General features: G+C 58.0%; 12 protein-coding genes across 12 annotated transcripts; 6 read left to right on the forward strand and 6 right to left on the reverse strand.

Annotated features, from left to right (window-relative positions):
* Nucleotides 1–50: 50 nt before the first annotated feature.
* Nucleotides 51–1,247, forward strand: BDV59DRAFT_185489 (uncharacterized protein; the record flags this gene model as incomplete). Its single annotated transcript, XM_073690857.1, has 1 exon — nt 51–1,247. One exon carries the CDS (start codon nt 54–56, stop codon nt 1,119–1,121), a length of 1,068 nt encoding a protein of 355 aa, XP_073544757.1. The 3' UTR covers nt 1,122–1,247.
* Nucleotides 1,248–2,087: 840 nt separating this feature from the next.
* BDV59DRAFT_101216 (endonuclease/exonuclease/phosphatase family protein) lies at nt 2,088–3,879 on the forward strand. The gene is made up of 5 exons (XM_073686421.1): nt 2,088–2,413; nt 2,467–2,723; nt 2,779–3,060; nt 3,112–3,285; nt 3,344–3,879. The coding sequence occupies exons 1-5, from the start codon at nt 2,210–2,212 to the stop codon at nt 3,744–3,746; spliced, it is 1,320 nt and encodes a 439-aa protein (XP_073544758.1). The 5' UTR covers nt 2,088–2,209; the 3' UTR covers nt 3,747–3,879.
* Nucleotides 3,880–4,465: 586 nt separating this feature from the next.
* BDV59DRAFT_204803 (glycoside hydrolase family 134 protein) lies at nt 4,466–5,237 on the forward strand (the record flags this gene model as incomplete). Its single annotated transcript, XM_073694530.1, has 5 exons — nt 4,466–4,641; nt 4,692–4,720; nt 4,782–4,908; nt 4,962–5,089; nt 5,137–5,237. The coding sequence occupies 5 exons, from the start codon at nt 4,466–4,468 to the stop codon at nt 5,235–5,237; spliced, it is 561 nt and encodes a 186-aa protein (XP_073544759.1).
* Nucleotides 5,238–5,395: 158 nt separating this feature from the next.
* BDV59DRAFT_204804 (putative short-chain dehydrogenase/reductase family protein) lies at nt 5,396–6,379 on the reverse strand (the record flags this gene model as incomplete). Its single annotated transcript, XM_073694531.1, has 1 exon — nt 5,396–6,379. One exon carries the CDS (start codon nt 6,377–6,379, stop codon nt 5,396–5,398), a length of 984 nt encoding a protein of 327 aa, XP_073544760.1.
* Nucleotides 6,380–6,705: 326 nt separating this feature from the next.
* Nucleotides 6,706–8,396, reverse strand: BDV59DRAFT_209949 (glycoside hydrolase family 76 protein; the record flags this gene model as incomplete). Its single annotated transcript, XM_073695487.1, has 3 exons — nt 6,706–7,485; nt 7,542–8,236; nt 8,303–8,396. 3 exons carry the CDS (start codon nt 8,394–8,396, stop codon nt 6,895–6,897), a joined length of 1,380 nt encoding a protein of 459 aa, XP_073544761.1. The 3' UTR covers nt 6,706–6,894.
* Nucleotides 8,397–8,431: 35 nt separating this feature from the next.
* On the reverse strand, nt 8,432–8,909 carry BDV59DRAFT_185496 (uncharacterized protein). Its single transcript, XM_073690858.1, has one exon. The coding sequence runs from the start codon at nt 8,851–8,853 to the stop codon at nt 8,593–8,595; it is 261 nt and encodes an 86-aa protein (XP_073544762.1). The 5' UTR covers nt 8,854–8,909; the 3' UTR covers nt 8,432–8,592.
* A 248-nt stretch (nt 8,910–9,157) lies between these two features.
* On the reverse strand, nt 9,158–11,318 carry BDV59DRAFT_101239 (chaperonin-containing T-complex subunit CCT2). Its single transcript, XM_073686422.1, has 4 exons — nt 11,249–11,318; nt 11,039–11,196; nt 9,583–10,957; nt 9,158–9,523 (listed from the first exon to the last, which is right to left on the reverse strand). Exons 1-4 carry the CDS (start codon nt 11,249–11,251, stop codon nt 9,464–9,466), a joined length of 1,596 nt encoding a protein of 531 aa, XP_073544763.1. The 5' UTR covers nt 11,252–11,318; the 3' UTR covers nt 9,158–9,463.
* A 42-nt stretch (nt 11,319–11,360) lies between these two features.
* BDV59DRAFT_101257 (WD40 repeat domain-containing peptidylprolyl isomerase) lies at nt 11,361–13,614 on the forward strand. The gene is made up of 3 exons (XM_073686423.1): nt 11,361–11,592; nt 11,641–12,009; nt 12,065–13,614. The coding sequence occupies exons 1-3, from the start codon at nt 11,547–11,549 to the stop codon at nt 13,510–13,512; spliced, it is 1,863 nt and encodes a 620-aa protein (XP_073544764.1). The 5' UTR covers nt 11,361–11,546; the 3' UTR covers nt 13,513–13,614.
* Nucleotides 13,615–13,716: 102 nt separating this feature from the next.
* On the reverse strand, nt 13,717–14,596 carry BDV59DRAFT_204808 (uncharacterized protein; the record flags this gene model as incomplete). The annotated part of the gene is made up of 2 exons (XM_073694532.1): nt 13,717–14,050; nt 14,112–14,596. The coding sequence occupies 2 exons, from the start codon at nt 14,594–14,596 to the stop codon at nt 13,717–13,719; spliced, it is 819 nt and encodes a 272-aa protein (XP_073544765.1).
* A 2,036-nt stretch (nt 14,597–16,632) lies between these two features.
* On the forward strand, nt 16,633–16,989 carry BDV59DRAFT_204809 (uncharacterized protein; the record flags this gene model as incomplete). Its single annotated transcript, XM_073694533.1, has 2 exons — nt 16,633–16,650; nt 16,696–16,989. The coding sequence occupies 2 exons, from the start codon at nt 16,633–16,635 to the stop codon at nt 16,987–16,989; spliced, it is 312 nt and encodes a 103-aa protein (XP_073544766.1).
* A 175-nt stretch (nt 16,990–17,164) lies between these two features.
* BDV59DRAFT_185504 (branched-chain amino acid aminotransferase) lies at nt 17,165–18,523 on the forward strand. Its single transcript, XM_073690859.1, has 2 exons — nt 17,165–17,260; nt 17,315–18,523. The coding sequence occupies exons 1-2, from the start codon at nt 17,188–17,190 to the stop codon at nt 18,343–18,345; spliced, it is 1,104 nt and encodes a 367-aa protein (XP_073544767.1). The 5' UTR covers nt 17,165–17,187; the 3' UTR covers nt 18,346–18,523.
* On the reverse strand, nt 18,524–22,381 carry ireA (bifunctional endoribonuclease/protein kinase IRE1). Its single transcript, XM_073690860.1, has 2 exons — nt 19,077–22,381; nt 18,524–19,024 (listed from the first exon to the last, which is right to left on the reverse strand). The coding sequence occupies exons 1-2, from the start codon at nt 22,079–22,081 to the stop codon at nt 18,568–18,570; spliced, it is 3,462 nt and encodes a 1,153-aa protein (XP_073544768.1). The 5' UTR covers nt 22,082–22,381; the 3' UTR covers nt 18,524–18,567.
* Nucleotides 22,382–22,637: the final 256 nt, after the last annotated feature.

Below are 22,637 nucleotides of genomic sequence, written 5' to 3' on the forward strand. Positions count from 1 at the left end.
TTTAACTGCAGCCTGTATGCATCGGACCATATTACACACTCTCCCTTTCATCCATGAACTTTTCTCCTGCGCCCCCTTCCCTCAACCGCCGTCGGTGTCTTCGCAATGTGGGGGTTGGACCATATTGGCCTTTAGTTATCTGTACCGGCTCTCCTCGAGACACGATGCTCTCTGCGCTGTATGCCCACCGTAGCGGAGGGCTCACAGTCACTGACGCCCTCAATACGATAGAACAGATTTACAAGGAGTCTAAAGTTATCATCTTTGGCTGTCTCGCTTCGTGGCTGATATACCATCTTCGACTTGGTTTCGTCGGCCTCGTCCTCTTGCTGGTCGTCTGTCGGACTTATTACGAGCTGTCTCTCCGGCGTGTGGAACGAGCGATCCGCGACGAAACCCGTCGATACCATGCCAAATATCTCCTCCAACGGGGCGAGAGTGTGGACTGGATAAACGGCATTCTCGCTCGATTATGGCATCTCTATCAGCAACGAATATGCGATCTGCTTGTGCAGTACGTCAACCACGGCCTACACGACAACGGCAAAGACGATACTACGCCTGCACAGAAAGTCGTGATCCAGTCACTGGCGCTCGTCGAACACCCACTTCGAATCCTCAAGATCAAGACATATACAAGGCCGGGGTCCGGCAACTTTGTTATTGAAGGGCAGTTCCGCATCGACCTGGTGCCGCCGCCAGACCATCATCGACTACATCTACGGACGCGAGAGCCGCTGGTGGATCTCATAATCGTTCACGACAAGCATCATGATAGACGACAGAACGACCTCGCGGTGCAGGTGAAGCAGTTTGCTGGGACGGGGTTGTTACGGCTAGAGATTGATTGTCAGGGCGAAGAACCGCAGATGCTCGAGCCGCAGATTGAGCTGCAGGGCCAGCCACAGATCGACTGTACATATCGGAGTATCAGCCAGCACCATTTCCCGTTCCATTTTGCTCATCATATCGACTGGCGGAAGGTCGTGGAGACGCAGATTCGTGAGGGCTTGGGATGGGCGTTCCACAAGCCTCTTCCGTTGTTCCACCTGATGGGAGGGAGACTGCTGATAAGGATGATGACGTGGTGGTGGCTACTGAAGCGGGCCTGCCGTAAGTAAGCTGACAAGATAGATATATTGCGTACGAAAGAAAACGGAAGTTTCCTTAAAAGGCGTGGACGTGATTAGATGGCCGTACAGCGTATACTGGGGCGAGAAGTTATGGTTCTGGTGGATCAGTCGTCGTAGGGCTGAACTAGTGAGAGAAACACTGCTGCCTAAGACATTTCGATGTTTGAGACATTATGGATCCCCGTTTTATGTGGTATTTCCATGGTAATATTGTTACAGCGGATATGCCGGGTCCTCCAGCCGGGTTTGATGCCAGCAATCCCCGCGACTCCTTGCTTGCTCGCCGCGGAGAAGTTTCCCATCTCCGAGTCGGTCTGGAACACGAAGTACTCTTAAGACTGCATTGGCCGTTCTGTACGGGGTCGTTATTCATACTGCAAAGATCTGCCAAGTATGTACTTGTTGGTGCCAAGTGATCGATCATCCCATATTCTATATTCTATAGCCTAGTATTCCTCTGTTCGGGCCCGGTTTCCTTATGGTGAATTCTCACGAGAGAGCATAAAGGCACTGTTTTACCGCGCCAATTACGAAGAAGCAACAGACAAAAGATATCGGACAAGCTATCTCTAGCAGAACGCCCGGCTAACACGCCCGGCCAACAGCTCTCCGTCAATCGATCCGCCTGAAAGTGAACAGACTACCGTCACCGTCATATATGAGAAATAGTCAGTGATTATGCAATGATCGAACTGCAATCAACCTCGTGGGAACCCCCCGTTCCTGGGGACCGGGGGGGAGTTAATCTATTCTCAACGCCGAACCCGCACGTGCAGTCAGAAGCCCTCAGCCATGAACCTTCTTGCGCTTTTACCTGCATATCGTGCTTCATTCGAAGACTTCCCCTCGTCGGCTGTCAATCTGACAGCATCAAGTGGCGTCCAGTCGGCTTGATCTTCACCTCCGTCATCCGCTTAATCTTCGGCAGCCCCTTTTTGTAGTTCGGTTAGCATCCGTGACGATCACGATGAATATCCACCTCGGTCCACCCCGTTGAGTGTTTCTATTTCTGCAGCAGGTCGCCCTCTAATAATTTCTCACCCCTAAGGGATGCCCATATCACGGAGCAATCGACCATGCGCGCGTTCTGGTCTCTGATGGCGGGGATCTCCCCGGCGCTGGCTGCCAGCAGCGGCCAGTTCAATGTCTTGTCCTTCAACGTTGCCGGGTTACCCGCTATTCTCAACTCGAATGAAGTTCCGGGCGATAAAACGACCAATTCCGAGGAGATTGGGGCTAGGTTTGCGGATTATGGCTACGACGTAATCCATGTTCAGGAGGTCCGTCCGCTGCAAGACTGGCGCAAAACGATGAATCTAACAACTACCGCCAGGACTTCAATTACCATGCCTACATCTACAAAACTGACAACCATCCTTATCGCACTTCCACCTCCGGAGGCGCCGGAATCGGATCTGGCCTCAATACCCTCGCCAATTACCCCTGGGTGGACTTCCAGCGCGTCAAATGGGACACCTGCTCCGACGCTTCGGGGGCAGACTGTCTGACCCCGAAGGGCTTCACAGCCATGCGCGTGCGCTTTGACGAGGGCGTCTATGTGGATTTCTACAATTTACATGCCGACGCGGGGTAGGTGCATGTGGAGTTATAGCATGATGTTGCCGATCTAACAGACGGCGCACAGTTCCGAAACCGACGACGTGGACGCCCGGAGCGCCAATCTGCAACAGCTGGCCGATTACATCGGCACCAACTCCGTCGGAAACGCGGTGCTGGTGTTCGGCGATACCAACGCGCGCTATACCTCCGCTGGGGAGAACATCCGCGTGTTCGAAACCCAAGAGGACATGACCAACCCGTGGGTGCAGCTGGTGCTGAACGGCGTCGAGCCAGTCCAGGGCACTGACGCGCGGATCTGCGCCAACCCCACGACTAATCGTACGTGCGAGACTGTCGACAAGATCTTGTACGTCTGTATCGGTCTATTCTTGTAGAGCTGTGCGGCTAACAGACACAGCTACCGGGGCAGTCGTGCCGTCAACCTCAACGCCATTTACTGGAACTATGAGGATACTAAGTTCCTGACCAGCAATGGCTCCATCCTGTCGGACCACAACCCTATCAGCAGTAACATCACCTGGGCCCGGTCCGCGACGCTGCGACAGAGTGATCTCTTCGGAGGACCGCACGGGTATGTCCATAAGGCCCCCGAGAGAGCCCATCAAGTCAGGACGTACTAATAACTTCAGAACGTGGTTCAACGACCTCCCGTCCATCCCCGAGACATCGACCGGGAACAGCAAGCCCAAGCGGATATCGCTTCGCGGTGCAGAGCGTCTAGACAGCGTAGGCCTTGTCCTGACCTCCGGCGACACGTACTTCCACGGCGGCACGGGCGGCGACGTTGAAGAGCTGGGTCTTGCGGACGACGAGTTCTGGACAAGGGCCCGGCTCTGCCAGGGTAAACACAACGACCACACGCGGAATTTCTACCTGCTGGCGACGACCAGCGCTGGAAATACCGTCAGCGCTGGCACGGCGACCGATGACTGCCAGGACTTTGCGGCGGACGCGGGCTGGCAGATCGTTGGGTTCTATGGACAGGATGGCGATGAGATGGATCAGCTGGGATTCATCTATGCGCCGCAGTGATCTATATTGCTACATTGGACATAGTCTGCTTTGCACGGATGTAAAACGAGCGATACAAAGGTATTGGCTCCGCTAGACTCGCTGTAGGCCTCACCCATGCAATACTGCCTCACAAGTAGAATATCCCAATGAAGCACGGAGTCCACAGAACAGCCCGTTCCCATTACAGAAGCCCCGGACTGGGGGCCGTGTTTCAGAGGGTTCCAAACTGATTAAATAGGAAATGCACGGACAGCATATCGGCCCTTAGTCTTCCTCCGTCCTGTCAAGGCCCCGTTCCCGTTGCGGATGGAGTAACCAGCTTGGATGAGATCGTCGCTGCGATCTGCAGTTGCTGCCCGTGAGTCTATTTCCAATGCCGACATTGAGTAGAGTCTAAACCTTCGAGCTCGCAGTTTACTCCACATATCTAGGGGAAATGTCGTGGCAGGGGCTGAAACACGGATGATGCTCCGCAAGATGGTTCGATGTGGACTGATTTTAGTGCTAAACTGGGTGGTATTCGCGCTGGAGAGATTCAAACAATGTTTGTCCAGTATCAGAGTGACCCTTCTAGAAGATCATTTCCCGACTGTCCACGGTGCAGGGCCCATTCGTGAAGAAGGTCTATACAACTAGCATCTCCGTGGAATGTATATAAGTACGCCGACGACCTCTAGAACAAACAACAGACACCACAACAGACGCCACACCAGCACTGAACAACCGTCACCATCAAGATGAAGCTCTCTCTCGCTCTTAGCCTTCTCCCCCTGGCCATGGGCAGGGTCATCTTCTTCCCCCGCCAGTCGAATGACCGCGGCAATTACACCGTCTCTGGACTAGGCGAGCGCAAGGCCGCCGTGCTGGCCGCCGGCGGCAACACCATGGACATGGCCATTGCCATGCTGGAGACGTGAGCTGTGCTCCCAGACAGCTGTATAGCAGCCTACTAACCTGTTACAGAGAGACTATGACAACAGACTACACCTACGGTATGCGAGGAAGTCTTCACACGATAACACTGCGATCACCCCTCTAATCAGCATCCCACAGGCGATGGAAAGACCGGCGACTCGACCAACTTCGGCATCTTCAAGCAGAACTGGATGATGCTGCGCACGTCCGCGTCGGAATTCATGGGTGAGACCGTGGACCAGGTCGACGACGGCGCCATCTTGAAGTAAGTCTGCCCCGGCGCGCATATGGCAGGATCTCGGTGTCTGACTCCTACAGCACCGACCTGGACAAGGACGTCACGGCGCGCCACGACAGTGAAAGCTACTACGGCTTCGACACCTGGTGCGCCGGCCACCGCAATGGCGCGTCCGGTCTGTCGAACCCCAACACCTCGGATATTGCAGGTAAGTGCGTGATCAGCAGGCCCGGGAGCTTCACTAAGCGACAGCAGGCTACAAGAGCGCCATCCAGTGGATCCAGCAGCAGATCGAGAGCGATGAGAAGTACCAGAGCGACGATACCCGCTTCTGGGTGGACGTCCAGGCAATCTAGACGAGGCGTCGGATGGGCTCATGGTATATACATGTATAAGGTGTCAGCCACCCCTAGGGGCATCGGGACTGGATCCCATCCCAGCCGCTCATTTAGTTCCAAATCAATGTACATTGCGCCTATTATCATTACATATCCTGTATATCGTACGTAGCCCCTCACAAGTTCTCCAGCACACCTGGCTGCACCCCCTCCAAGATCTCGGCTATCTCGCCCCAGACCCTTGCCTGCGTCTTCTCGCCCTCGTCGCTGCACACAAACGCCGACACCGCATGCGGCGCCACCACGCCATTCTCCATGTACTGGCCGTGGCTCTCGGGGCCGGCCGCGGCGGCGGCGACCAGTGTGCGGCTGCCCTCCTCGGTGGACCGGGCGAGCAGCATCTTCATGGCCTTGATGGAGAGGCCGTTCGAGTCGCGGGTCAGCTGGGAGTGACAGAAGCCGGGGTTGAGCATGTTCACGACGACGGCGTCGTCGCGCAGACGGCGCACCATCTCGCGGACGGCAAAGACGGCGAGGAGCTTGGAGGTGGGGTAGCGCATGTCCATGTCGGCGGAGGCCTCGTCGGAGAGGGTGTCGAGGATGCGATCGGCGGCGCGCTCCGGCAGGGAGGTCCAGGCGTGCACCTCACTGACGACGATGGCGAGACGGGGCTTGGGCGCGAGCGGGTGGCGGCGCGCAGACTCGCGCAGGGTCGGCAGCAGGAGCAGGCCCAGCAGCATCGTGCTGAGCACGTTGACGGTGACGGTGAGCTCGTGGCCCTCGGCGCGCTGGTAGTCTCGTGTCGCGACCGCCGCATTCTCGACCACGACGTCCAGCCGCGGCAGCTGTGCCGCGCGCTGCGCGAACGCCTGCACGGAGGCGTACGACGCCAGGTCGAGCGGCCACACCTCGCAGACGCCGGCGCGGCCGGTGGACGTCTCGATCGACTCGCGGGCCGCCTCGCCGGCGGCGACGTTGCGCACGGCTAGGATCACCTTTTGCGCGCCGAGGCGCGCGATATGTCGGGAGGCTTCGAGCCCCAGGCCAACATTCGCGCCGGTGACGATCACGACCTGGTCGGCAAAGGTGTCGGCGCCGTCGGCGGGGACGGTGGGGTGCACGAAGAACTGGTTGCAGAGGAAGCGGAGGTAGATGCTCATGGTGGCTGATTGATTGGGGTGTCGAAGCTGAGGGGATTCAAGAGAAACGGACGGCCGCTGGGGTTTATATGGGCCAGTTTTGGTCTGCTCGTCATGACTCGGCTTTAGCGGGTTTTGTCGGGGATACGCGTTCGGACCCCTTGTCTCCACGAGAATGCGGTGGCCAGACGCCCAAGGCCATCTTGCACTGCCCTGGGTGTGAGTTGGGCGAGATGGAGGTCCGAAGGGAAGTGGACTGAAGAGAAGATGAAGATTTGAGTTGAAGTTGAAGTCGATGGACATAAGCATGCTCGTCTGACTAAGCATGCATGGATATCTTCAATTCACAGCAAACAGCACCAACCACCATATACCCAAGAACAAGAACATGAACAACAAGAAGAACAAGCATATCTCAATACACGCCCAGACTCCCTCCAGGCGAAACCAGATCCTAATACAATAGCAAGAACCACAAATAACGTAACGTACACGCGGCACGAAGCACCTTATATACAATCACCTCCTCGATTCAACTATCCTCCATACACCAACCAGGTCACGGCCGCCACCCAGCCGCAGACAAACAGAATCGTCAGGATCGAAGCCCCCGCCCGGTCGGCCGTGGTGATCGGCTCGGGCTTGGTGTCATTCTGGTCGTCACCAGAGCCCGTGCCGGCAGTCGGATTGCTCTCACTCTTGCCGCCACTGTTGGCCGTGTAAGGGGCGATGTCCCCCTTCTTGAACTTGATCATGTTGGACGAGAAGACGCTCAGGGCGCTCATGTCCTCCTCGAGCGAGGTTGTGCCGTCCCAGGTGGGCTGGTGCCAGCGACGGCCGCATTTGGACTTCTGGCTCCCACCGGAACACTGCTTCGCCGCAGCCTCGGCGGACGCCTGAATCTTCGGCAGGATCTGACCCTCGGTGTAGGGCACGATGGTGGTGATGAAGGTCAGCCAGGAGGCGAGGAAGCCCTTGAAACAGTCCTGGTTGCGGTCGCACATCATGTTCGGTTCGCAGGAGATTTCCGACATGACGTTGCCGCCAAATTGTTTGGGGAAGAACTGAGAGAAGGTCGTCTGCAGCAGGCCGTCGAGACCGTTTTTCCATTTCGTGTCTCCGTTGGTCTGGTCCGGGTTGTTAGTTGCATCTAGCACACACAAAAGAGGGGGAAAGCACCTACGTGGTTGTACATGTAGGCCGCACCGCTGAGATACATGCCGTAGTTGTAGGTCCATTGCAGGTCTCCGTGAGCCTTGCAATCAGACAGCGTCGTGGTGGTGTCGGCGATGGTCCAGTCGCTCTTGCGCAACAACGGGGTCGTGGCACTCCAGTCCCAGATCTTCTCCGCCCAGTCGGTGTAGGTCTGATTGTTGGTGTAGCGACCGAGACGGGCGGCGAGCTGGAAGAGTCCGCCGTTGGAAACGGAGTTCTTGGTGGTGTAACCGGCCTGGTAGGGCCAGATCTGCCACTGCAGCCCTCCCTGGCAGCTGCTCATGTCCCAGCGGGGCACCTGGGTGTTGAACACACCCTGAGCGAGGGAGAGCCAGGAGGGCTGGCCGTCCTGCTCGGGGTAGTTCAGCTCGGCGGCCGTCATGGCCGCCAGCCCCCAGAAGACCTGGTCGTCGTTTCCGAGGTACTGACTGTAGTTGGAGGGGAAGTAGTCGTTGGAGCCCTTCTGCCACAGCATGCCCTGGGTGGTGACCTCGTTATACGAGGGGTCGCCGGTCCAGAACCAGTACTGGATGAGCGTCATGAACATGGCACCACCCTCCCACCAGGTGTCGGGGAGTTTTCCGGGGATGTGACCGGACTCGTTGCCGTGGTACTGGCTCATCATATTGAAAGCGGTGGTCGCAGCGGCAGTCTTGATGGATTCTAGGAGGAACCAGGTTGTTAGATGAGGTCAGGCGACCGCGTCGAGCCTCAGGAGGTCCAGCTTACCCTGATCGTTGATGTTGAGTTCGAGGCCCCAGACCGAGGCCTGGCCGGCCAGGCACACGGAGAGGGCGATAGACCACAGCCGGTTGGGCTGCATGATGGATTAAACGCGAGAGAAGGACGAGATGAAGGGCAGCATTGAAGCAGCAACGAATACGAGGAGAGACCCAAGAGAGAGAGACGGAGAGGGGGCGTAGGGCGAAGAAAAGAGAGTGTGATGTGTAGAATGCGGAAATACACAGAAGGTTTGGACGGAAGGGGACTGGTATGTACGGGTTCGAAAGGTCTACTCATCAGACAGAAGAGGAGGAGAAAGAGAGAGAGAGAGGCAGGCAGAAAAGAGCGATGGACGAAAAGAAGAAATAATGAGAGACGATCCTCGACCATGTCAGGGAGGATGATGGTTCATTGCTGATCTCCGTGAAGGCCCGCGGTCCCTCTGCTGAGCCGCCCCTGTGACGGTGAGTGGATAGAGGGGGATCGGTGGAAGTGATCGTCCTGAAGGATGGAGAGCATGATGCAGGAAGCCTTCTCGGTGGTTTTTTTCTCATCATTGTCTGTGATGGCGACGTCTATGACAGAATCCAGGGTCTTGTCAGGTACGCGCAAGAGACCCTCTTTTCTGGTGGAGGCCCGTGTCCATGTGGGGGGATCATCCTGTGCGTGTTCCAGAGATGCAAATAGGGGCTGGGATTGGATTAGCGAGGACGACGTACGACGTAAATCGAGGGGCAGAGACGATACTCAGCTGAAGTGACGGTGCAGGAGGTGGTATGAAGAAGGAGATGTAGTCGAGTTGGATGTATACGGAGGGGAAGATGTATAGGGCGACGAGCTAAGCACCGGGGGACCCTTGGCGTCAGTGCTTAATTCAGGGTCCTGGTCCCTGGGCAGGTGGATAGCGCGTCTAATTGCAGTCATGTATTGATCCTGGCACTTGTTTACAGCCAATGTAGCTATTTGTTGTCGGTATTTGTTGTCCGATATCCTCATCTACACGTCTGTGACCGAAAACGGTCATCGACACCTCAGGCATCATCTATAGAGCAGCCCTCCATACAAGAAACAACCCCATAGTCATATGAAATTGGTCATACTTTTCATCGCGGTCTATTCACGGTATTATGCTCGTCGAGCTATCCACATTCACGCCAGAACATTTCCCTACATCCGCTCGCGACGGCGAGGAGCCGCGCGGATAATGTTGTCCACACGCAACAGCAGCTGCACACCGTCAGTACGCCCGTCCATGCATTGAATGCTCTACCTGAGGGAACACTTACTTCAGCGGCCTCCGATGCCGACGACACCACCGCCTTCTTCAGCTTGTAGCTCTCCACCACCCCCAGCTCGCGCATGTCGGCAATGCCGCCGCCCGGCGTCAGGAGGTCCAGACCCGAGCTGGTCATGCCGTTGTTGATCGCCTGGCGCAGGCGAGTCACCAGGTCGCTCGAGTCCAGACCGGCGTTGTCGGCCAGGATGGTCGGGAGCTGTCGCAGCGCCAGGGCGAAGGAGTCCACCGCCAGCTGCTTCTTACCCGTCGTGTTCTGGGCGGCCTGCTCCACGGCCTTGGACATGACCATCTCGGCACAGCCGCCGCCCAGCGTCACGCGGGGCTCCTTCACGGTCTGGGAGAGCACGGCCAGCGCGTCGTGGAGCGAGCGCTCCGCCTCGTCGAGCAGCTGCTCGGTGGCGCCGCGCAGCACGATGGTGCAGGCCTGGCCGGCGGCCACGCCGGAGAACTTGATCAGCGTGTCCTCGCCGATGATGACCTCCTCGATCACGTCACACTGACCCAGCTTCACCTGGTCCGGGTGGTCGAAGGTGGAGGCGATCTCACCGCCGGTGACGAGAGCCAGGCGCTCCACGCCGTCGAAGTCGGCGTGCTCGATGGACATGATGCCGGCCTCGGTGAAGAGCTGCTCGGGCCAGTTGTAGATCAGCTGGCGGTTGACGAAACAGTTGATGCCGTGGGCCTTGATGCGTTCGACCTTGGCCTTCATCTTCTCCCGCTCGGCCTTCTCCAGGTCCGCCAGCTTGCCGGTCGACTCGACCTTGACGCGAGCGCCAAAGATCTTGACCTTGTCGGTATCCATGGCGGTGTTGGCCACGAGGATCTTGGCGTTCTCCAGGCGCTTGGGCTGGTTGACGCCGATCTTCTTGTCGAGGATGAAACCCTCGTCGAGGTAGGAGTCGCTGAGCTTGCCGCCGGCCTTCTTGATGATCTGGATATGACTGAGGTCGGTGGAGCCGCGGAGCCGGAGCACGGCGTCGCAGGCGAGCGAGGCAAAGTGGTCGCGGTCCTGGGCCAGGACCTTGGAGCTGAGGGTGGTGCGGGCGATGGAGTGGAGGTCCTTCCGGAAGGCCTCCATGTCGGCGCTGCGGTCGACGGCGACCCGGTCGAGGGCGTCAAGGGCCGCCCGGCTGGCTATCCGGAAGCCGTCGATGATGGTCTGGGGATGGATCTTGCGGTTGACGAGTTTCTCGGCCTCGCGGAGCAGCTCAGCGGCCAACACGGTGACGGATGTCGTGCCATCTCCGACCTCATCATCCTGCACCTTGGAAATGTTCACCAGCACCTTCGCGGCGGCGTTATCGAGTGCAATGGCCTTGAGGATGGTGGCACCGTCGTTCGTCACGAGAATCTCGCCGGTCGATCTGGGGGGGAATATAAGATCAGTGTCTGCCCCGCAGGGAGATGGGGGGGGGGGGAGGAGTCAAGAACCACGGATGACGTACGCCGACTGCAAGATCTTGTCCATACCCTTGGGACCAAGAGTACTCTTCACCAGGTCACCGACAGCGATGGCCCCGACGAAGGCCGAGAGACGGGCGTTTTCTCCTTTCTCTTCAATGACATCGTCGGCAAAGATCTGGGTGGGGTTGGCGAAGGACGCCTGGGAGGAGAGTCAGACGGGGTATGAAGAACAGGGAACGGGGTAGGAATACCATTGTGAGATAGAGTAAGAGAGGCTACCGTCGATGCAGGCAGCTCAGGGGGGGAAGAGGAAGATGTCGTTGATGATGATGAAGATTCGCGGCGGGACAAAAAGTTGGTGTGGCCTTGACCGCCTTCGTTGACCGCCTTCACTTTCTCTCTCTCTCTGTATCGCTTCACTCTTTCTACTCGACTCTCTTCTCTCTCCTATCCATCCTCTTCTATATTGTCGACTATACTATACTCCTGACTCTCTATACTCTCTACTGCCCTCTCTACACCGTATATCCCGAGCCCCCATCCATTACCATGCCCGAACCCCCCAAACGCTCCCACGACGAGGTCGACGAGAACGGTACCCTCCCTTACCACCCACCACCCTCCAGACATACTGACTGGATAGACTCCTCCGACGATGACTTCGGTCCCGCGCTTCCTTCCGCCGACGCCCCTAAGAAAAAGCGCCGCAAGCTCCCCTTCGAGAAAGTCTACGTGAACGCCCTCCCCGCCTCACCGCGCTACTCCAAGTCGCTCATGCACAAGGACCAATTGGCCTTTACGGTGGTGTCGCCGCACACGGATTTCCTCATCACCGCCTCGATCGACGGCGTGGTCAAGTTCTGGAAGAAGATGGCCGTCGGCATCGAGTTTGTCAAGGAGTTCCGCGCGCACACGGGCGAGGTGCGCAGCGTCAGCGTCAGCGCCGACGGACGCAGTTTCGCGACCATTGGCGACGACAAGACCGTCAAGATCTTTGACGTGATCACGTTCGGTGCGTGCCTGGTCGGCCTTGCTCTCATAGATCTACTGTCTAACCGTCGAAATAGACCTCCTCTCCATGCTCACCCTCGACTTCACCCCCGGCTGCGTCTGCTGGGTGCACCGCCGCGGCGCCTCCCTCCCGCTCCTGGCGGTCACCGACCAAGACACCAGCATGATCCAGGTGTTTGACGGGCGCGGCGAGAACCCGACGCCGCTGCACATCGTCAAAACCATCCACCGACGGCCGGTGGCGGCCATCGCGTTCAACGACGCCTACGACTGCGTGATCTCCGCGGACGACACCGGGCTGATGGAGTACTGGCGGGCCGGGGACGGGACGTTCGAGAAGCCGGACAACGTGTTCGCGCTGAAGTCGGCGACGAACCTGTTCGAGTTCAAACGGGCCAAGTCGACGCCGACGTCGCTGACGATCGCGCCGTCGGGCGAGCAGTTCGCGGCCTTCTCCTTCCCGGACCGGCAGGTGCGCGTGTTCGACTTCGCGACGGGCAAGCTGACGCGGACGTACGACGAGTCGCTCGCGACGCTGACGGACATGCAGCAGGCCGGCACGGCGCTCTACACGCTGGACGAGGTGGAGTTCGGGCGGCGGCTGGCGGTGGAGCGCGAGCTGGACCAGACCGCGGCGACGACGCGGGCCCGCATCAACGTCGTCTTCGACGAGTCGGGCCACTTCCTGCTGTACGGCTCGCTGCACGGCATCAAGTGCATCAACACGTACACGAACCGGGTGGTGCGCGTGTACGCGCGCGACGAGCCCTTCCGCGCGCTCCACCTGGCGCTGTACCAGGGCCAGCCGCAGAAGAAGGGCGTGGTGACGGTGTCGATGGCCGCCAGCGCCAACCCGCTGCTGCAGGAGGCCGAGGAGCGCGACCCGATCCTCGTCAGCACGGGCTTCGCCAAGGTGCGGTTCTACCTGTTCACGAACGAGACCGAGGTGTCCAAGGCGTCGCGCGATGTGCACAACGAGCGCGCGGCGCCGGACGGTGCCGGGGCGGCCGGGCGGGCTGCGGCGCAGAAGCCGCGCGACATGGGGTCGTCGGCGGTGCTGCATACGACGCTGGGCGACATCCATCTGCGGCTGTTCCCGTCGGCGGCGCCGAAGGCGGTCGAGAACTTTGTCACCCACGCGCGCAACGGGTACTATAACAACACCATCTTCCACCGGGTGATCCGCAAGTTCATGATCCAGGGCGGGGATCCGCTGGGGGACGGCACGGGCGGCGAGTCGATCTGGGGTGGGGAGTTCGCGGACGAGTTCTCGACGCTGAAGCACGACAAGCCGTATACGCTGTCGATGGCGAACGCGGGGCCCAACACGAACGGGAGTCAGTTCTTCATCACGACGGAGAAGACCCCGTGGTTGGACGGGAAGCATACGATCTTCGGGCGGGCGGTGCAGGGGCTGGACGTGGTGCACAAGATCGAGAATACGAAGACGTTCAAGGAGAAGCCGGAGGTGGACATTAAGATTGTGAGCATTAGTGTGTCCTGATAGATGACATTGTAGATAAGACACGAGATCATGCAGCATGCCTCATTAGATCTGTACCAGTATCCAAGACGGTATGATATCACAAGGGAGCAACATCAGCAAAAAGCAAAAGAATCCAATGATGAACAGGAACGCCCAACATGCAATCGAGATCAAATTGAACGGGACCCCAACACACCGACTAGTCGTCAGCAAAGCAGCTTCCTATCGAACCTCGCGGATTTCCAGATCGTCGCCCCCTTGCGTCGGCGGGGGCCCCTTCTGCAGGCGGGAACCGCTCGGACTGGGCCGCACTTTGGGCACGACGACATCGGTGCGGGAGCTACTCCCGAGGGACCCGTCGACGGGGCCGGGGCTGAGGTTATTGGGCCGGGCGAAGAGCATGCCGCTGTTGTTGGCGCTCCCGCTGGCGCCGTGATAGAGCCCGGGGTATTTGGCATCATGGCGGCGTTTCAGCCAGACGCCGAGGACGGTAAGGACGGCGAACCCGATGATCAGCACGATCACCATGACGACCCATTGGTAGTGGCCAGACCACCTGCACCCGGTCAGGTCGGGGTGTTCAGGAAGACGGGGGGGGAGGGGGGGCAGATACTCACCAGGATTGGGGTGCTGGGGTGTTTTTGCGTGCGTTGGCTGTGGCGGTGGAGGCGGCCGTTGCAGCGGCTTGATTGCTGTTGTCGCTGTTTTCGCTGTTGGCATCGGAAGAGTCGGCAGTGCTCTTCAGACTGCCGCCGGAGGAACAAAAATCGGAGAACCACTTCTGCAGGAGGGCACGATCCGATTCATTGGAGCAGACGTCGTCGCAGGTGCCATCCGGCGAGGTTTTCAGCTGGGTGAGCAGGTTGGATTGGCAGAAACAGGTGACGTAGGTCGCGCGGCCGTTGGCGGGAGCGGTGGGAGGGATACAGAGCGATTGCGCCGAGTTGAGGGCGGAACACGAGAGACCACACTGGGGGAACGAATCGGAGGCGGATTGGGGGACGAGGGTGGTGTCGTCGTCGGCGTGGACGGGGCGGAGGAGGAGGAGGAAGAGGGAGAGAACGAGGGAGAGGGAGAGCGAGAGACGAGAGAGACGGAGCATGATGCAGATTTAGGGGATCATAGCGGAGTAGGCAGATGAGAGTAGAGGGAAGAGAGATGGCGGAGAGAGAGGTGAGTTGGAAGAGGAAGAGGAAGAGGAAGAGGAAGAGAGAGTGTGAGAGAGCGAAAGTGGAAGACGCAGGGTCCAGACTTAGTAGTCATCACCCCATCAGATTAATTAATTAATTTCTCCGCAGCCATTTTACCCGACCCTGACAATCTCGGGCATGAGTAGAAAAGAAATTCTCAGAGGCCTCCTGCTTCGACGAGATGATACTCTCCGCTTGCATCGATGTAACTTGTTATCCACTTGGTCTGGTAGTCCGAGTCGGTATAGTCGAGATCGGGGGGAGGTGGAGGGATTAGGAGTCTATACTTCCATCTATACCCACGGACTCCTCCCTATACCACCCAGGCACCGCTTCTCCGTCGCTCTCCTCCCATCCGATTCTTTTCCTGCCCGTATCTTCTCGTCTTCTCAGATAAGCTCATCCAGGTACCTGTCCCTTCGGGAAAGGATCCACGGATCGTCATCGTTCCAAAGATACCGATCTGGTGTCACCGTCCAAGAATGTGCCCCTCGCCGCAACCGGAAATCCTCACGAAAAGAATGTTACACTGTTAGGCTCCCCGATTTTTCAACAGGACGCTTTAGCAGATGGAAGTCTTCAGGAACGCCTCTCGAGAAGATCCCTCCGCCGGGACAAACGCCTCAGACCTATCAATCCGACCTATCTTGCGGATCACCAATATGACATGACAGAAATCGACAACATGCAGCTAGTCAAGCCCCGTCCGATAGTTGAGCGGACTTGCCGGTATGCTGACTGGAACGAGGCGAGATGACATTAGTCAACCACGCTTTTTCGGGAAGAACGAGCCAAGAGACCCTCGTTGGAGAACGGATTCAGACGGTAAATTACGATACTCCGAGTAGATACGGCCAAGCCCAAGACAGACGGCCGAACTCCCCTCAGTAGCACGCCGGAGGGTGAGCGCTTTCAGAATTCTCGTCCTCTGCCTCTCCCACGCGGGCAATGCCCACTACCCCATATACTCCGACCTCAGCAGCTGGTCCGCTGTGGGTCGTTCCGCCGGCTCAAACGCCATCATAGCCGGGAGAAACTCCTCCAACGCACGGAAGTCACCACCCGCAACATCCCATTCAGACATCTGCTCCGTCTCGCCACGCCCTGTCCCAGGGTCGCCGATGCAGACGCTGGAAGACGGCAGTGCTGACCCGGCAGAAGTCCGCCATCCATGACCTATCCTCCTCGAAGAATTCGGAGCGTTTGGCCCAACACATCCCCCATCTTACGGGCGGTTTGAGCCTCTCCGCGACTATGTCATCTCGATCCCAGGCAAACGTTTCGAAAAGGGGACGTTCGCCCCAGTCTTCGGACAGGTTGACACCTAGGGTCCATATATAGCTGTGGTTGATTGGATAGGTCCATCAAAAAAAAATCTTCTGACGGGGAGTAGAGGATTGGCGTGTGCAGAGTCGGGAAGGACGTCCGTGACATGATAAAAGACGCCCGTAGTCCGAGATTATGATTTCAGGGTCACCCACCTCGTTCGCAGGCATGCTCACCGCCATGGGATACATAACATGCGGCGGTGCGTGGGCCGGTTTTCCATCTACTCGCTGGATAGGAACCTTGTAGGATTCGCCGAAGCGCTGGTATAGCTCATCTGAGGGCACCGGAAAGAATGCCTCCTTTGTAAGGATGAAAAGTGATATGAGAGGCCCGTTAACGGAGGATCTGGAGCTGAGGTCTCCATCTAGCGTTCATGTTCCTCCTACTAGTACGAGTATCCTTGCAGAGGTCGTCGAGCTGACATCGCTCTTAGTGGCAGTCCCCTGGCCACCGGCCGGTCTGCTTGATGAGCTGCGGCATCGGGGACTGCAGGAACTCCAGCAAAAATGATATCGGATGTGGTCGTGCCTAACGATATCCCTCGGTTATAGATCGTCGTCGACGGCGGGGTATATAAACAGGCGTCCGTATTCACCACGGACATTCCACAACGGACAAGATGCCTTACACAATGACCGTATGTCCCTTCGCACCTCTCGTCGAACTGCACTAACCTACGCAGATCCTCTACCCCCGCGAGGCGGAAGTCGACCTCGACTACTACATCAACGGCCACATGGCGCTGGCGGAGAGACTCTGCGGCAAGGAGGTGCTTCTCTCCTGGGAGGTGTTTACCTTTCCTGCGGACGCGCCATACTGCGTGCAATCCAACATGACCTGGGCCAGTGCCGACGCCCAGGCGAAGGCTGTGTCGGGGGAGAATGGCCGCGTGATGGTGGACGATATGAACAATTTCTCCAAGGCACCGCCGATTGTGATGGCGCGCGAGGTTCTGGGGAGGAGTGATAGACTCTAGATATCGATACAAGCCTGCGACTATTCTATATCCCATTCCATCCTTGAGTCGATTACTATAATAACATTGTTCTACGAATGGATTCATGCCAAGCCTCCCCCCCCCCCGCGATGACTCATCAACATCCCGCTTTTATCTCCGTCACTTACTATATTCTTCCTCCGTAACACTCCCACCTCCATCCGACGCATCATTCCAATGGCCGCCTCCTTCCCTCCTCCCCCCGTCGACTCGATCGACTGGGACAATGTCGGCTTCAAAGTCCGCGACGGTAAGCCAACCACCCACCCCCCGGTCGATCTCCCCATCTGATGCACCCTCCCAGTGAACGGGCACGTCGAAAGCCACTTCTCCAACGGACAATGGTCGCCGCCGAAATTCGTGCGCTCGCCCTACCTCCCCATCCACGGCATGGCGCCGGGCCTCAACTACGGCCAACAGGCCTACGAGGGCCTCAAGGCCTTCCGACAAGCCAACGGCACCATCACCATCTTCCGGCCGGACCGGAACGCCGCGCGGATGCGCCGCTCCGCCGAGTTCATCTCCATCCCGCCGGTGCCCGAGGCGCTCTTCACGCAGAGCGTCAACCTCGCCGTCGGCGCCAACGCCGCGTTCGTGCCGCCCCACCACACCGGCGCGGCCCTGTACATCCGGCCGCTGGTGTTCGGGTCGTCGGCGCAGCTGGCCCTGTCGCCCCCGGACGAGTTCACCTTCGCCGTCTTCGTCACGCCCACGGGCGTCTACCACGGCGTGCACGCCGTCGACGCCCTCATCCTCGAGGACTTTGACCGCGCCGCCCCGCACGGCACCGGCGCCGCCAAGGTCGGCGGCAACTACGCCCCCGTCCTCCGCCACAGCGCCCGCGCCCACGCCCAGGGCTTCGGCATCACCCTCCACCTCGACAGCCGCACCCGCTCCGAGATCGACGAGTTCTCCACCTCCGCGTTTCTCGGGGTGCGGAGGGATCCCGCCTCCGGCCGCGTGACCCTCGTCCAGCCCGATAGCCCGAACGTGATCGACTCCGTCACCGCCGCGTCCGTGTGTGAGATCGGCCAGCGTCTGTTTGGCTTCGGGTATGAGAGGCGCCGCATCGCCTATGACGAGATCCCGCGGTTTGAGGAGGTCATTGCCGTTGGCACCGCCGCCGCGTTGGTGCCGATTCGGAGCGTCACGATGCACTCCAAGAATGATCGCTTTACGTTTGCTGCCGGGGATGATGGCCAGAGTGGGGGCGAGGTCTGTGTGAAGCTGTTGCAGGCGCTCAAGGGCATCCAGTCCGGCAAGTTGGAGGACCAGTTCGGGTGGAATGTGCTGGTTGAGGAGCCGCCGGCGGATTGGGTCAACGGAGATGCTTAGTTCGGTAGGAATTGTGTCTTGTAACGGGAACCACCCACTCCGTTTTGTGGATTTACTTTGGGTGAGGATGTGTGTAAGGGCCCCCGGAGGGGTGGGGTTTGGTACGGCGTCAGACGGGCTTAGGGCATTGGCATTGGAACAAAAGTATACACCAGATGAATTTTTCAGACTACAGACGGTACGATTCATAGATGCCATCAGATATCATCCGCCACATCTTCCTTATTCGGGCACCGTAAAGTACCGCTTAAATCGGTCAATCCGGGTCAATCCCAGCTCCACTATCACCCAGTGGCAGCTCATGAGCAGACTGGGGAACTTCACAGTCCAAAAGTTCAGGTACCCCTCAGGGTAGCCCCCAATGTGAGCCTTGAGATGGTCCGGCATGTCGTTGTAGTGGTTGCGCTTGTTCCGCAACGCCCGTAGAAGATCCAGCATCTTCGACCCCGTGTACTTACGTTGCTTACCGAGGTTGTCCTTGAATGCCGCGGGCAGCTGGCGCAGGAAGTCCATCTCGGGACCCATCACCCGAGGAGCCACCGACTCGAGGAGTAAAAGGGCGTTGGATGGCGGATCGCGGGGCTCGAACTCAAAGTGGTCGGAGACGTCGCAGAGGAAGGCAAGACGATCCGACACCGACCAGAAGAACGGGTGTGTCAAGACGGCGCTGGCATCGGGCCTACCGGATGTTAGTCTCAAGGTGCACGATACTTGGCGCGCATAGCACCTACCGTTGGCGGGGATCTAATGATAACATCGAGCGGATCAGGTCATTCGCTTCAAAGGCATATTCACCCAAACGATCCAACTCGTCCAGGTTATAGTTCCCTTTGACGATGTTGGCCTCTCGCATGAATTTCCCATTCTTATCAAAGGGATGGCTCCCCTTCGTCAGGACATAGTAGAAGACGCATCCCAATGAGAAGATATCGATCGCCCGCGTAGCCCGGCGGTTGGTTTGTGGATCGACCACAGCCGGCTCCGAAGACTCCGTGTGCTGGGACTCGGCCCCTTGGATTGCCGGGCTCTTATCATCATCCACAAGCAATTCCGGGGCCCGCCAGCCTGAGGTCCCCGCAGCGTGTGCCGTCGTCGCTCGGAAGGAGCTTTGGTTATCCTCGAGCTTCTTGCAGAGGCCAAAGTCCGAGATCAGGAGCCGTAGGGCCCGAGCGCCGCTTCGTCCGCGGGGCATAGCCACCAGAATATTTTGAGGCTTCAGATCCCGATGGACAATCTTAAGGGAGTGCAGATAGCGAACACCGCAGACGATCTGACGCAAGACATCGGGCATGTCGAGTCCGCCATCGACGAGTTGTGGAAACTCGAACGGACGTTCCACGACATCTTGCAATGAGGCGGGACACAGCTCCAACGCGATGTAGAGGAACCCGGCTGCCTGCTCTCGACAGTAATACCGGATCACGTTATTGTGATCGTCACTCTCTTGCAGTAACCCAACTTCATGCGAGGCAATGTCGTAGAACTCGACCAACATCCGTTTCACCGCAACATCCCGTCCATCGAATGAGCCTCGATAGACGACCGTCCCATGACTTCCGTGGCCAAGAACGATATCGGTATTCACCTTCAGCCGGCCTATTTGGATAACGCCATCCACCTCGATGATCTCGGACGACACCGTCCGGGGCAACTGAACGTCAGGCTCCAACCGGGAGGGCGCGCGGATGTTGTTCAATTCGCTGACGACCCGGTCCGCTTGCTCCCTGTTATCGTCCTCGCTGCTCGGCTTCTTGCCTCGTTTATGTGCCTTGCCGCCCCTCCGGCCTCGACGTGCTTTCTTTTTGGGTTTTTCGGCATCGTCCGCCGCGTCCAAGGCCAAGTCATCGACATCTTCATCGCCATCGGGTCCGCGTGACGGCTCACGGATGCGGACGCGGGGGGTGCTGTCAGGAGCCAGACCGTTGCGAGCCTTCTTCGGTTTTGGCGTAGCCTCACCACCGGCAGGCTCCTCAGCTACGTCGACATCGACGGTCACATTGGTCACCGGTCGGGCGGGACTCTTCTCTCGCTTCAGTTGAGAGCCATCGACGATGGGGGTAGAGGGGGTGGACAAGGGAGGTTGGCCGTAGGACGAGATGATATTTTTGAGATCCAACTTCTGCTTGGCCAGCTCCTGAATGTTATGGGAATTGAAGTAGATAAAGGTGCCGAAGAACAACAGGATGAGAGTGACGAAAATGTCGACTGCATTGTCCCAGCCTTTTCGGATGATGGTACTATGTCGCAGGGCAGGTGGAAGGGCCAGCTCGGATGGGCTACGCATCAACTCGTGAGGGGTGTCATTGGACAGCTCGACGGAAGACGAAGAGCCGCCGATGCTAGGGATATGACGGCGAATCACACGAGGCCCATTGAGGGAATGAACGCCAGCCAATGCATCCCGTTGTTGGTTTGGGTTTAAGCTCATCAGTGACTGTCCATCCCGGAAATAATCCTTCTCGTAGCATTGAGCCATCTTTGCCCGACCGGTGACGAGGGGGTAGGTTTCTTCGGACATGGCAAACCAGCCACCGGCATTGGTGGCATCGATAAAGACACGGGTATCTCGATCGTCGAGGGAGCCGTAGTCGGGGTCGGGCGGCTGCGACGGCTGCGAGAGGAGAACGAGTGGGGTGGGGGCATCCGGGGAATCGACATTGACGGGGCGAGCAATATCGAAGACCCGGACCACGGGAGTGGAAAACCGCTGGGTGTAGCGTGGACGTTCCATGCGGGAATGATCGAAGCCGAGGACGACGCCATCATGCATACTGTAGATGTGACTCTGGTCCATCGTCCGGAAGTACTGGCTCTGGAGATCCATGTCCCGATTATTGGCGGTCCATTCGGAGTATTTCAAGGTACAGATGGGGTCTCCGGTCTCGGTATTCTGAATGGCAACGGCATATTCGATCCGTCCTAAGACGAGGGTTCCCGACGGAGAATCGCACTCCTCGGAATCGATATCCAACCCGTCCACCTTCCGACATTCTTGACCGGATGGCATCGGGCCACGAGAGCTGAAGACGCGCAGGATGGTGCCGGTGCGGGCATCGATGGTATAGAGGGTGGTTTCCTTTCGGGCGGTATAGGTAACGGCGGGATCGGTCCCCGAATAAGGGGTCTCGTCGACTAGCTCTTTGACGGTCAAGCCCAACTTCTGCAGACCGGCGTCGGGGCCCGGGCTGTAGATGTACAGGCTGCCGCCCTGACTCGGCTCCACAATCCAGATAAAATCATCTTCGGGTTGGGTACGATCGAAACTCGAGCGGTTTGCTCGATGATAGACGCTCTCGACGGAGGGGCTGCTGGGGACCTCGAGGGCCCAGCGGGCGGCACCGGTCTTGCGATCACGGGCGTGAATGGAACCGTCGACGGTCGCCAGGAGAACAAAGTCCTCAACGTCCCAATCCTGCAGGGACCGCGCATGAAGCTGCGGAGCCAGGCCAGCGGAGGGACCGCTGGCTTCGGCAGGAGGGGCTCGAACGGCGCGGCCGGAGCCCGCCAGAGCCAGAGTTGCTAGGGCGCTCGCATCGTTGGATTTCACGTTCGGGGGATCGCTTCGGGGGCGGTTATACTGATGAACGGTTGGTCCCAGGGGGACAGAGACGGTGGAAGGGAGGTCATCATGGTGCTGTTGTCCTTGTAGCTGCTGCGGAGCGACGAGGACCGGGAGGAGAAGGAGGGCGACGCTGGCGGGGAGAGTCGAACGGGCGCCCGGCAGCCGCCACCGCATTGTGGACGACTACAGGATGGAGTGAAATGAGGGGAAAGGGAGAGAGGATGAGAGAGTGGGCATCAATCGATGGGAAGGGGAATATATGAAGAGATGGGGGAGAAGAAGGAGAAGAAGGAAAGGAGGTGGAAGGGAGAAGGAGAGAAGACGAGGCGAGACAAGAGGAGTGAAGGGGTGGCCCAAAGTGGAAGGCGGAGGCGATGAGCAATAAGCCACCGTATGCGTATATTAGATCAGCAAGAGAGGAGTTAGTTAAACTAACTAGTTAACTGGTTAACTAGTATAAGAAAAGACGTAGAGAAATAGAGATAGGATCAATCATAAGATAGACGAGCATAGGGAGCAGCGTAGGATTCCGTAGAATATAAGAGAATATGAAAGAATGAAATTCCCCGAGCTGAAACCGCAGGGATACCGTTGAAACCTTACGGAGTAAGAAGTAGAACATACCTAGGCACGGAGTAGGCTACGCCGTAATAAAAGAATAATAAATCAAATAAGAGAAATCGAAATAAAACGTTAATAATGAATAAAATACTAGGCCCTTCACTAGTCC

Source organism: Aspergillus ambiguus, assembly GCF_047715705.1.
Source record: "Aspergillus ambiguus strain CBS 117.58 unplaced genomic scaffold BDV59scaffold_36, whole genome shotgun sequence".
NCBI classification, from domain to species: Eukaryota; Fungi; Ascomycota; class Eurotiomycetes; order Eurotiales; family Aspergillaceae; genus Aspergillus; species Aspergillus ambiguus.

Excerpts from the sequence above, each read along its gene's own strand:
- BDV59DRAFT_101216 (XM_073686421.1), top strand. The coding sequence starts at position 2,210 with ATGCGCGCGTTCTGGTCTCTGATGGCGGGGATCTCCCCGGCGCTGGCT. Across the intron at positions 3,061-3,111 it reads GAGACTGTCGACAAGATCTT|CTACCGGGGCAGTCGTGCCG; the intron begins GTACGTCTGTAT and ends TAACAGACACAG. Across the intron at positions 3,286-3,343 it reads CTCTTCGGAGGACCGCACGG|AACGTGGTTCAACGACCTCC; the intron begins GTATGTCCATAA and ends TAATAACTTCAG.
- BDV59DRAFT_185496 (XM_073690858.1), bottom strand. The coding sequence starts at position 8,853 with ATGATGAGAAAAAAACCACCGAGAAGGCTTCCTGCATCATGCTCTCCA.
- BDV59DRAFT_101239 (XM_073686422.1), bottom strand. Across the intron at positions 10,958-11,038 it reads GACAAGATCTTGCAGTCGGC|ATCGACCGGCGAGATTCTCG; the intron begins GTACGTCATCCG and ends ATTCCCCCCCAG. Across the intron at positions 9,524-9,582 it reads CGGCATCGGAGGCCGCTGAA|CTGCTGTTGCGTGTGGACAA; the intron begins GTAAGTGTTCCC and ends GACGGTGTGCAG.
- BDV59DRAFT_101257 (XM_073686423.1), top strand. The coding sequence starts at position 11,547 with ATGCCCGAACCCCCCAAACGCTCCCACGACGAGGTCGACGAGAACG. Across the intron at positions 11,593-11,640 it reads CGACGAGGTCGACGAGAACG|ACTCCTCCGACGATGACTTC; the intron begins GTACCCTCCCTT and ends CTGACTGGATAG. Across the intron at positions 12,010-12,064 it reads CTTTGACGTGATCACGTTCG|ACCTCCTCTCCATGCTCACC; the intron begins GTGCGTGCCTGG and ends CCGTCGAAATAG.
- BDV59DRAFT_185504 (XM_073690859.1), top strand. The coding sequence starts at position 17,188 with ATGGCCGCCTCCTTCCCTCCTCCCCCCGTCGACTCGATCGACTGGGAC. Across the intron at positions 17,261-17,314 it reads CGGCTTCAAAGTCCGCGACG|TGAACGGGCACGTCGAAAGC; the intron begins GTAAGCCAACCA and ends GCACCCTCCCAG.
- ireA (XM_073690860.1), bottom strand. The coding sequence starts at position 22,081 with ATGCGGTGGCGGCTGCCGGGCGCCCGTTCGACTCTCCCCGCCAGCGTC. Across the intron at positions 19,025-19,076 it reads TCATTAGATCCCCGCCAACG|GCCCGATGCCAGCGCCGTCT; the intron begins GTAGGTGCTATG and ends AACATCCGGTAG.